This window comes from Polyodon spathula, chromosome 1 (assembly GCF_017654505.1).
Source record: "Polyodon spathula isolate WHYD16114869_AA chromosome 1, ASM1765450v1, whole genome shotgun sequence".
Taxonomy (NCBI): domain Eukaryota; kingdom Metazoa; phylum Chordata; class Actinopteri; order Acipenseriformes; family Polyodontidae; genus Polyodon; species Polyodon spathula.
Window position 1 is genome coordinate 25,463,165 of NC_054534.1, and position 12,914 is coordinate 25,476,078.

Below are 12,914 nucleotides of genomic sequence, written 5' to 3' on the forward strand. Positions count from 1 at the left end.
TTATACGTTCGGTTAATTATGAATTAAAGTGAATTACATCTGACACACGTACGTATTTGTGAATGCAATTCGTAGTTTTATTTACTTCTTTTTTTTCTGCCACTTCACCATTTAGTTAGCAAACATAGAAAGAAATAGCCGCTTAATAATCTACTACAGTCCGGTACAAAGTCTTGCTGCACAGCTGGGTGCTGTCGACCAAATTATGTGTGCAATCTACGCAATTCTTAATCAAATTAATAAAACCCCAAATCTAACCGCAAATGGGTTGAGGCCACCTGCTGTTGCACCCTCTGTCTACATCGAACATATGCACAGTAACCCAACACAATATTCTGCATGTTACTTTCACATAAACAGAAATTCACTCTCGTGTAGCGCAGAATACCATTGCCTGTCTCTGGTCCCACCCTAAAGCCTCATTCTGCACTGTGTTTTTTCATTCAACGCATATTTGATTATACACCCATTTTTAAGACACATATTTTTTATATTATTATAAATATATACCTATACTGTATTGTATTACAAAAAAAAAAAAAAATCATACTCTTTCTCTGGCCTGACTCTCTGCATCCACCTCTCGTTGCAGCCTCTCCGCCCGTTCCTCTGCATCATCAGCTTGCTGCTGCAGGGTCTGGATTTTTCTTTTCACAGCTTCAATCGAAGTAGCCCCAGCCATTTTTATATATATATATATATATGTTACTACAATTTCCTAAGTGAAAACTTTTTATAAAATATTAAAGTTTCAGCACTGTCCGGGTCAATTGTTCCCAGTGCCCTGAACGCCGCTCCTCTCGCACTGTGCACTGTAGCACCACTGACTCAGACCGACTGTTCCATCGGCTAATTCAAACGTCTTGCATGAAGTGACCTGCGCTCTAGCGCTCTCTCGCTCGCGCGCTCTCATTTTTTTCTCCAACTGGTGGTTTGGATCACTAGACCATTTTCGCTTCCCTTCAAGTACTTGGTCCGAGTTTCAAAGTACAATATATATCGAATATACACGACTACCTATGACCCTTTATTTTTCTTAAATCTTTGATGTCGCGTTATGGTCAGAGCGACTAGTTGAAAAAACACAGTGATCATTTTGTTGTCTGAAGAAATTCACTGTACAGAAATTGCAATGGAAAAGAAAATAAATCTTAAACCGATGTAAACAAAAAAACACTAAAACAATGCATTTAAAATATGACATTTCGACAACAGTGCCAAAAGTAAAATAATGACTGATGCATGGGGAAATATTTTCTTATCAAACACAGCACAGGTATTTGTTAGATTGTTGTTATTGGACTGGGTTTTAAACATGAGTTTTACTCCACTGATAGCACACCATTTTGACTAAACCAAAGTTTAGCCTGTTAACAGTCTTCAAGCACAAGCCTTAGAACAGGACAACACTGTGTGAACAGTATATTATTTGAGTGATCAGATTTGAGCATTAAGGCCCTATTTAAATAAATAGTTTACACCCTATGGCTATTTATTTATTTTTTTAACATTTATCTGGAGAATCCTTGTCAAATTCTGATAGAACTTGCTAAGGACATTCTTTAGCACAAGTTATGGGGTGTCACTGTACCACGCTTGTACATTTAAATACTGGTATATCTCAAGAATATGCATATTAAACTGCTTACATTCTTTGCACCTGGTCATATCAATAATTTACCTAAACAGGATTGGGTGTTGTACTACTTTGCATTTCTAACCCTGTGGACAGCCAGTACAAACCAGTAAAAAAAAAGGCTTTACTCAACTGAATTACTAGGTGTAATTCAGTAAATCTGACTTTCAACACAAAGTAGTCTTTTAGTATCTTTGACCTGTTTTTAAATCTTGTTAAATCTTGAATGTGTTTAAATTAAATTTAATAAAAAAAAAATGAATCCCTTGTCTACATCTGAATGAACGCACTGTTCTTATTTTACTCTCCCGCTACAAGAGTAGCAAAGGGTAGTGTTATTTCTTCAAGTTTGTGTAGCTCTTAGTGGAATTCAAGGCATTGTTCAAAACCCATGTGATCTATTGTCAGAGGGAGGCTAGTACTGCATGAAAACAAACACTGCAATTGCTCTATTGGCCCTGAGGTGAGGCGCATACAAAGAAGTTTGAAAATCAATGGTGTGCTGCATATCACTGTTGTTTGAATTGAAGACTTAAGAAATAGGACTCCTTTGGCAATGTTTTGTATTTTCACTGGTTCTTGATAAATATTTGTATTTATATACTGTGCCATGTACCAGGAGATGATCTTCAATAAACGACTGTTCTGTTATATTTACTAATACTTTTTAAATTAACTTAAAAATGCAAGCTTCTTAAGCAACATACAAACTCATACTTCAATGTTTTTTAAAATCTAAATCAGGTTAAATATGTTCAGTAATAAAAAGAAAAAGCCCATCTCTCTTAAAGATTAAATGTAAAAACACTCAGATTGAGTTTGAAAGAGTCCAAAACTATTTGGCTTATGTGGGCTTGATGGCCTCTGGCCTTCTGGCTTGTTGTTTGGATTCCACAAAAGCTGAGCTAATCTTCTGGATTTCTACTCCACAATGTTGGCAGATTTACAATATTCTATAATTATTCATTCTGAGACCGCTGTGTAGAGTCCTATGGTATTGTTCTTTTGTGTCAGACTGGGTATAACAGACACCTGGTTGCATAACAAACAAACTCCACATAACTGTCTTGTTTTGGTAGCTGCATTTGGAAAACCTAGCTTTGTGTAAATACTGGCGGCGCTGAATTAAACCAAGTGATTTAGAGTACATACTGACTCACTGAGACCTATATCAACTGTCCTTCTGTTTGGACCTGTTTAGTTATTCACATTCTGGGGATATAAGGAATTGTCTCTCCGTTCATCCATCTGTCTGTATGTCACACTTACTTGTACCTGGAGAATCACGTGTCAAATTGTAAAGAAGCATTTCATTGCTAGTTCTTATTCTGTACACGCTGGTGATATACGTTATGGTCATCACCTGTTTCATCATACTCTGAATGTACAGTCGTGGATGCATGTTACCAACATACTAGTTATTTCATTGATTAGTGCTGATGTTTAAAAACAGCAGTGTCCCATATATTGGAGTCCTTTAACTGCATTTTCCCATTGCCTTCTGAGTATGTTGACAGGCAACTGTGTTAACTTTCCTCTGCAAAAGAGACATGGGCTTCATCCTTTCTTGAAACTTGCTTGCCACCATGTCATTAAAAACCAAAAGGTATGTTCATGTTACTATTTGGCGCTGCTTATGAAGAATCTCCTAGTGGCTGATGAGTTTATAATACTGACATCAGCATTAGACCAGTATTTACTTCTTGACTATAGAGCTTGCTCTTCAGTTGAATGGTAAGCCATTAATCTTGAACCAGATTCAAAGACAAACAGTCCAGCCCTCGCCTTAACATGCAATTCAATTGGTTGAGAATCGCCAATTCATTACAAGTTGGAGGTTGGCAATTACACAGTTATGTGGTGTTACAGATATTTCTACAAAATAGAATTTCAACCTTCTCTATACTGTAGACACTGTGGTTTAGTGGTACACAGTGAGAACCTCCTCTACACTGTAGACACTGTGGTATAGTGGTACAGAGAACCTCCTCTACACTGTAGACACTGTGGTATAGTGGTATAGAGAACCTCCTCTACACTGTAGACACTGTGGTATAGTGGTACAGAGAACCTCCTCTACACTGTATACACTGTGGTATAGTGGTACAGAGAACCTCCTCTACACTGTAGACACTGTGGTATAGTGGTACACAGTGAGAACCTCCTCTACACTGTATACACTGTGGTATAGTGGTACAGAGAACCTCCTCTACACTGTAGACACTGTGGTATAGTGGTACAGAGAACCTCCTCTACACTGTAGACACTGTGGTACAGTGATACTGGGAGAGATCTTGGCATAATCATTACTACTCTTTTCAAGCAGGTTTCTGTTTACAACCAGATGACCCTGAGGTACTTGAAGACAAGGAAGATTGTTTAATGTCAAACAACAATTCAGTGTTGGACCCAAAACACCCCCAAGTTCATCTCTTGCTTTAAAAACAGAAATATAACCTGGTTCAGAGTTCATAATACTGGAGACGCTTCAGAACCAATGTAAGATAGTATCTGTTCATCTTAACCTATAAGAACACCCCTTTAATAGCACTGCACTGTATACTGTACCAATAGATATACTGTATGGCTCTGAGTCTATGCTGGAGGAAGTTACGCATAAAGTTAATGAAATATTTAAACAAACTGCAAGTAGATACTCTACATAGGACCCAATTACTGCATTTTTAATTAAAGTACATTTCTATTAGGACTACAGTAGGTCATAAAATTCCTAATGCAGTACAGTATGCACTCTCAGCTATCATATTTACTGTATCGTCACGGTGCAGTCGTGTGTGGGGTACTGACAGGGAAAGGCAAACATATCTCAAAAGGGTATTTCACTGAAGTTCATTTAGGTCAAAACAAGTTCATTTTGGTCAAAAAATGTCATTCAAGTCCATTTAGGTCACAAATATGTGTTAACTATTTTGGCTGGTATCTGAATCTTCCCATCTTGTAATTTAACTGAAAATGTGTAGCAGATGGAAGATCCCTGCTATAGGGGGCCCCTAGTGGTGATTAGAGGGGTTACATTAGGAAGGTTGCTTTTTTGGCAGAAATGTCTGTTGCAGATCCTTTTCACACAAGAAATATTTTAACCAACATACAAATAAACTTTAAGACATGAAAGTGAAAGAATGTTGATCTCAACTCTAACGCCTAGTCCATTTCTTTAGTTTATGTTGGTGTGCCAGTTAGCAAGTATTAGCTGACAAACGATAGCTCTCAGAAGAGTAAATATTTATATGTTATACACTGTATATACTGTGTGTGTATATATATATATATATATATATATATATATATATATATATATATATATATATATATAATATATATCACACACAATATCAAAACACATTAGACTATGTTGGAAAAATGTGTCTCCTCTGCCATAACTGGTCTCAGAGTATCTGTTTGCAACATTAAAATTCGCTTATCAAGAATATTCAAATCAATTTCTTTGAAAGGCCTTTCATTTGCCCCAGTAAATGATTCCACAACTTTAAACTGAGACAGTGGAGGATTTAGTCTCTTGCGTTGCTAGAGGGGGCACAAGCTGATTCTGTCGGAATGAGTGAGGGCCTAGAGCGCAAGTAAACAGTTGCATTCCTGGCATACTTTACCTTCTTCAGCAAAATTATGTCAGCCATTTTACATAAAATGAGAGCCCCATTCCCAGTACAAAACCCAACACCTACCAAAACTTCAGCCTACCAAGACGTTAACTCTCTTCTCCCCTTGTAACACTAATGTACAATATCTAATAACAATTCTGCAGGAATACACATTATAGAGGAGCACGGTTTGGGCTTTATGTGTGGAAACTGAGAAGACTCTTTTTTAATAAAAAAACTAAAAGTATTTTCGTCTTTAACTCTATAAAAGTATATTTTCATAATACAGTTCACAACAAAACAAAATGTTGATCACTATGCTTTAAGCACTTTGCAAGTTGGGCCAGTGTTTGAAAAGTGTGATGCACACCTCCTTCTGTATCCCAATGCTGCACTTTTAATTTTTTTTTATTTTTATAAATTTGGAATCAGCAATTATTTTTCTGATTTTCCCTCATTTGAAATGCCCAATTATTTTTTAATTCAATCTGTGCTGACTTGGGAGAGATGAAGATGGACACATGCTGTCAGCTGTCTGTTTCTTTTCACTCTGCAGGCATGCCATGCAGCCACCTCAGAGGACCATGTGGCTCTGGGCAACTTACAAGCAGGCCTGCTGACACCTGGCCAGTCCACAGGGGTTGCTGGTGTGTGGTGAGCCAAGGACACCCTTGCTGACATAAACCCTTCCCCACCTGGGTGGTGTGGAATAACCTGGGTGGTGTGGAATAGCCTGGACTTGAACTGGTGACCTATAGGGTGCATCCTGCACTCCACGCGGAGTGCCTTTACTGGATGCACCACTTGGGAGCCCCCAATGCTGTCCTCTGATCCTGTTTTTTATGTTATTGTTAATCCCTACTGTACCACACATCACTTGCCATTCGAAAATTTTGCGCAAATTCTGGCAATATGGTTTTAGTTTCCTAAATGTTGGATGCAGCCCTTAAAATCTTACCTGTCACAAAGAGGAAAAAATGCACCTCAGACTTATTTATAAACCCTAGCAATGCTCCACAGTTGAACCTCAGTTAACATTTATAGCAGCTTGTTACCTTGCTAAGCAAGTTAAAATATGAAGAGTTCCTAAAATACATGCAGTCACCTTCAGCTGTTAGTGAAAGAACCCAGGTTTTATGAATAAGGTCCTAGGATGTGTGCCAGTCTAGACAGGATGCCCTTTCAATAATCACGATTGCGCACCTCATCGTGAGTGTCTAATGTTTTTGCCTGTGGAGGGTGACTTGCAGGCCACCATTTAAGGCAAGGAAAATGCTTACATCATCCTAGCTGTGGAGAAAGCAGCTTGGCTAGGCAGAGGACAGATCAGGGTGGTGAGAGTAGAGGAAGGCCCCAGTGCAAGGAGGAATTTGGGACCATTTAAGATATTACCATTAGAAGGCTGGTGCCTAGCTTCGTCCTACCAAACTGCATTCCTGGTCATATAACATATGAAACCTTTGTTTTCGTGGTGTTCAGTACTGATGTTCCTAATGGTTGAACAGCAGTTAAGATCTCTCTCTCTCTCTCTCTCTCTCTCTCTCTCTCTCTCTCTCTCTCTCTCTCTCTCTCTCTCTCTCTCGCTGTGTGTGTGTGTGTGTGTGTGTGTGTGTGTGTGTGTGTGTGTGCATCAGTGCATTGACAGGAAGGAATCTTATAGAAGATTAGACTAAATAGGTGTATGCCTTAGGTAACCAAACTGGCCTGTAGTAGTGTCAATAGTGAGCCTTTAATTATATTTTAAATTTCTATTGTGTGTTTTCATCTGAACTTTGAACCAACCAAGATACAAACCAAGCTTTGTCCACTTTAAATTAAACTCTTCCCTACTTGGAAATATTTAATCTGTAACTGATGAACCATGCAGAAACTAGCAGCACTTCAGCTGGCTCAATCACCAGCAATCCTCTAAGCTGATTCATTCAAGTGTGAAATAATACAAATAAGTGCTATATTAATAGTGCCCAAATTCTAAATGTTTTTGCTGTTACCATGGAAACTAGCAGTAAAAATCCCGCTGTGGGTCACAGTACAAGCCAAGTAAAAAAAATGACCTAATTTTATACAACAAAAAACAATGACTGTAGAAAACAAGTGTGGTGCAGTATAGTTTCTTGTGCGTTTTCATTACAACAAATGCAGTCATTTTTGAATACATTCAATAATACAAACATCATAAATGAATTCAATTACACCCCATACGTGACATGCAATTGTATGGTACTAGCACAGCTAAAATAAAGGACAGTGCAGCTGTTACTGATGTTTGGAGCTTGACTCAGTAAATAGGCACACAGCTGCCCTCTGCCAAAATGATGTCAGCACTGTTATCAATGCTGTTGTTTACTCTTCACACGGATGTTTATTTTGCGCTAGTCTTTAGAATGCTATTGCTATGGCTTTACATGTTTTATTCTTTCACCAAGCCTATATGACTTTGACCTTTTTTGTCTCCCAGACTTTATTTACACTGACCTGGTCGGGTCATGTTACGTGTAACACAGGACGTGACTGGGGAGAGGAAGCCCCTCTAGCTAACCTATAGTGTTGTGACAGGGTGAGTCAAAGTGAATGTGAAGTCTGAAAACGTTATAGTCCTCATCTATTAAAAGCACTGCCTTTGGAGGGCAGGGTGAGTCATGTGAGCAAGGTTCAAATCCTACTCACTGACATGAAGCTGATCTGAGCTTGGGACCCACAGAGACAGCTGCATTGACCTTTGCACTTCTGCAGGCCTGGTTAGCTTAATCATGCTCCAGCAACCACCTCGTCAAGGCTGGGTTGGTGCCTTCATGGATCAGTAACTTGGTAAATTCAATTTCTTAGATTCGTAGGTTCGGTGCATGAAAAGATGCGATTGACTTGACAAGGGAAACAGAGGTCGCCTGTTGATCTATAGTAAGTGGGTTGCAATAATGTTCTGGATATTAAACCACTGGATATTTTGGAAGTATTTTGGTATACAAACATATTTCAATATCTCCAGACCTGTGGTCCTGCTTGCATTTGTCTTACATCATTAATAAAAAAGTTTTTTGCATGGTTACACTGTGCTATGCATTTCCAGCAGTTTAACCTGGTTTGCCATGTTTATTAATATGCTTTACCATTCCTTCTTATTCTTTCTTCAGCCCTGATGTTAATCTACTGGCAGCCGTCTTGTGGTTTCTTACTAGCAGTAGTGTTTGTGCTGGTGTGGCAAAGTGCCCCCCCCTGTGTGTATTTTGTGTTGTATGTTGTGTGTTAATGTTGGTGCATAGTCATTGATACATGGGACATAAACAGGTCTGTGTAACACGAGTGTTTAAGATGTATATTTGTATTTAGGCACAAGGATTGCACAGCACTTCACGTGCAAATAATATGTGAGCACTGGGAATTGCACTTTTATTAATTCACGTGCAGTTGTACCGAGACTCCAATTGAATGATTGATTAGCAATCAAGTCTCGGTACAGCTGCATAAAAGCAGCACGTTTTCACTCACTCAGGGTTGTGTGTTCGGGAGTGGAGAACAGGGGAGAGAGAGAGAAGCGTAATTATAAATATCAATTGCTACGAGTGCTGGAAGCACCAGCACTGTATTTGTTCTGTGTAGCGTTCATCCACCCTGTTTTGTCAGTGTCTATTTGTTTGGTCTGTCTATATATTTTGGCCTCACGTGTCGTGTGCTGTTTTTGTTACAAAACTTTTATTTTCTGTCTGTTTAATTATTAAACTGCGCATCAGCACCTTCACCATTCCAAAACCTGTGTTTTGAGTCAGTTCCTGTTTCTGGTCTGACGTCGCCCTCTTCAGCCGTCTTTCTGACAGCTGGTAATAGGAGACCCCTACGATACTAACCACTTGGGGAAATTAAATAACTGTGGAAAGAAAATAGTAGGTTTTACATTTTGACGTTGGCAGTACAGTACCTCAGTAACTCGTTATCTGTCACATTACAAAATTGCCAAATATTAGAAACTCACGAATAATGAATTTTAGTGACTTAGTGTTAACATGGCTTAGCCGTGAATGAACCAAAGTCTCAATTCATCAACCAGTAAAATAAAGAGGGAGCATTGCAACAATTAGCTCTGCTGCTAGTTATATCATAAAAGTTGTCTGTTATAAAACATCAACCCTCTAGGTGCTGACAAGAGTTATCTTATGTTTACAGATGCCAGCAGGGTGTTACTTTCTCCATACAAGCTGTCAGAAGAGAGATCAGTTTCTATCCTCGTCTTCTCTGAGATTAATGAGGTTGTCAGGATGTCTGACTGACAGCCACGCTCTGCTGTAGCGAGATACTTAAAAAAAAAAAAAAACAGGCTCTGCTGGATAACTCAAGGTTTCATTAATATAAATAGTATTCAGTTGGACATCAAAGGAGATTGTTGTGGTGTTGAACGGTGTTCAGTCTGAGTTAAGGCAATATGCAAGTCAAGCAGGCAAGCTTTTTAGCTACGGCCTTCCTCAGAGTAAAGAGTTTAGCTGTTTTGTAGGAGTCATTTTATACACCAGAAATATTTTTTGTCTGTATTTTTGGTCTGCTGTCATCTACCAAATGATACTGACAAAAGAATTCCCAGTTTAAATAAGTGCCGATTCAGGACTTGGTGTAACGTTTTAATTCACATTTTCACATTTTTTCTAACTGTCCCCTTCGTGGTTGCAATTGCTCAAATATAGTTTGATTTTGTTTTCACTTTTTAATACAGTCTGTGTTATCAAGGACATTTTAGCAGTGTTCTAGAGCTGATCCTCAGTACTAGTTGCCTGCCATAGACATTTGTTAGCAAAAGTGGTGCTGGCTACTTGTACTATAATAAACTTTGGCTGATTTATCCTGTGTTACATATGGCAGACAATCCGAATTGAAGAGCAGCTCTGAACTCAGGTAAAAGGTAACAGAAAAACAACAGTAATAATAAAGAACCACTCAGAATGATTGTCAATACCATACAAGGTAAGAGGCAGTAAGAATGATCTAAATGCAATCTGAGCCGCTTACTTTCTAAGATGTGTCGGCATTCTTTATATGTTAACACCGGCCAGCCGCTTGTGAAGGTCTAATTTAGGCTGCATCATATCATACATTCTATTTCAGGGACGACAGCTCCTGTGTTTTGAGAGCTGTGTTTTGCCTGCTGTTCCTGACAATTAATCTCCAATTTGCTTACACAGTTTATTCTCTGTACACTGTATCTGTTTGGACAATGAAGCGGATTACAAGAGTGTGCATAAGATAACAAATAACTGAGGACGTCATCATCCCTATTGCTGTGAGCATCCTGATTCTCGGGGTTGCATTGAATTGTTTAGGAACAGCGCTGGTAACTAAAAGTCATAGCATGTTGTTATTACCATATTCTTTTGAATGGGCACCAGAATTCTATAGTTACTGGTTGCATATTACGGTGTGTGTCAAAAAAGGCAACCACAGCTTTTCCTGAGAAAAATGCTTATGTGGTGTTCTATTGGTGAGGTATTTTACCCATGGCCCACAGGTTTAAATAACACATCCACCTTATTTAATTGAGTCAGCATGAGGTTCAATCAGTGAATGAATAGTATCTATTTATATTTCTCAGTTACAGTTGAAGTAATTCAAAGTATACTGACGTGTAGTGTTACTGTTATTGCATTTGTATCCTAATCAGAAAAGCCCCACTCACTCAGTGTCTGTGTGAACACTTGTATAGGTAAGATAAATTGAAAATCTAATTTTAATTATGTACATGTCATGAGGTTTATTATTTAGTGTAATATAGTTTTCATTTAATTCATACATTTTTATATGGTGTCTAACAATATAACATATACATATACTGGAATCGAAATATATTTTGGCGATCTACAGGGGTGATTAGAACTTAAGTTTACCACATCAGTGATATGGACTTTTTTTTTTGCCAGGTCTCTCATGACCTCTAGTGGATGTATAGTACATTACAATACCTTACTTGATCACTGCACTTTGACATTCATTTTTACCAGCACAAAATCAAAATCGAGATTTTAATATAAGATTGTTTTGTTTGTTTGTTTATTATTAATTTTTGAATGATTTAACTATTCCTCCTGCACCCTCCTGTGGATTAATAAGTTAAGTGTACAGTAGAGCATATTATGTTTGTAAGTGTTTTAAAACTATATGATCTGTCTTTGAAGCTAACAGCAAAACGTTAAAAAAAAGTTAAACAAAAGGCTTAAATAATGTGAGTTAAATTTAGCTAGAAAGTAGAAAGATGTAAAGAGAAGCACGGTCAACACTACATCAATAAAGCATGACATTTGAACATACCTAAAACAGTTTTATATTGATATTGTATGGATTTCAGTTAGACAGTGCCACCTACTGCAACGGCAATGATTTGATGGCAGCAATACTCACATCGGCAGCCTTCTTCTCCGCTTGCTCCAGCTTCTCCTGGGCATCCTTCAGAGATTCGGAGTACTTATCCAACTCGTCTTCAGTCCCTTTCAGCTTCTTCTGCAGCCCCTGCAGCTCCTCTTCCAGCTGCCAATATGGCGAACAAACATATTAGAGCCGTTTTGACTGTTAATTTCAAAGATGCTTGTTGTAGGCCTGAGTCATTTCCCCACATATTGTGGTTTGCAGAAAACTTGTGAACATGCCACGTTTAGATAGTCTACCCCATGCCAGTGCCAATGGTGGCTGTCCTACTGTACTAAAATCAATTCAGGGGCAATGTGAAAAGAAAAAAAAGGCTGTTTGTAGACGATTTTCTCAAATTCGGGTGGGGTAATTAGTGAGTTATAGTTATGATGTATTAGTAATATTTTACATTGAATACTGAACATACATCCCTAGTCAAACCTGTAAATACAAAATTAGAACTATCAGAGTTAGGAGAATTCCATGACCTACATGATGTACATATACATCCCCAGAATGCCACTGAAAAAAATTTAAATGTGTCATAAATAAAACAGATGGATGAACAGACGGACACATTCTTTCATTAGCCCCTTATTAGTACTGTCAATAACTAGTGGTAAAGATGGTCCAACTCCAATGCAAGTTAAAACACAATGCAACTTGAAACACGCGAGCGTGGGCTTCAAACGGACGCCTCCACAGTATTCCGGGGATGTTAAGATTGTGGGTAAATGTTTTCTTAAAGAAACACTTAAAGATGATCTCCGTTAAACTAATGCTTTTCGAATACAAGTATAAATACAGTTTTCATTTTCACCTGAAATAGTTTTTTTTTTTTTTCTTCTAAATGTGTAATATGAAAAGCAAATATTGCGGTGGATTTTTTTTATTATTTTTTTTAATTATTATTTTTTTTTAATGAATGTCCTATGATGAGGCAATTAACAATATGATTTGTGTCGGACAGATGCTGTATTTCCTTCTTACCAGTTTGACCTTGTCCTCAGATACTTTTTTTTCGGTCTCGGATTGCTCAGCCCTGTCAATAGCATTCTCCTTGTCCAGTTTCAGCATTTGCATTTTCTTCTTGATGGCATCCATGGCTGCTTATTTTACGATTCTCTGCTTGACACAAGAAAAGTGGCGGAGGAGCAACTGACTTTCAGGAGCGCACTCTTTCAGGGAGAGCAGACCGAACTGAAATGAGAAACGCGAGGCTGAACCGCGTGTTGAGATAAAACAGCCCCCCTTGATTTGGTAAGAAGGAAGGCTGG

General features: G+C 38.3%; 1 protein-coding gene across 8 annotated transcripts in view; it reads right to left on the minus strand.

Annotated features, from left to right (window-relative positions):
• The window catches only part of LOC121316022 (tropomyosin alpha-1 chain-like), a 37,972-nt gene extending 25,058 nt beyond the window's left edge, over window positions 1–12,914 (minus strand). The window contains exons 1-2 of one of the 8 annotated variants that reach the window (XM_041250735.1): window positions 12,628–12,914; window positions 11,632–11,757 (exon numbers count right to left, since the gene is read on the minus strand). In XM_041250735.1, the coding sequence (XP_041106669.1) occupies window positions 11,632–11,757; window positions 12,628–12,741 (240 nt within the window). In that variant the 5' untranslated portion in view covers window positions 12,742–12,914. Of the gene's footprint in view, window positions 1–550; window positions 829–11,631; window positions 11,758–12,627 lie in introns of those variants that run through there. The other 7 variants (XM_041250717.1, XM_041250726.1, XM_041250707.1 and 4 more) reach the window with 7 other exon arrangements.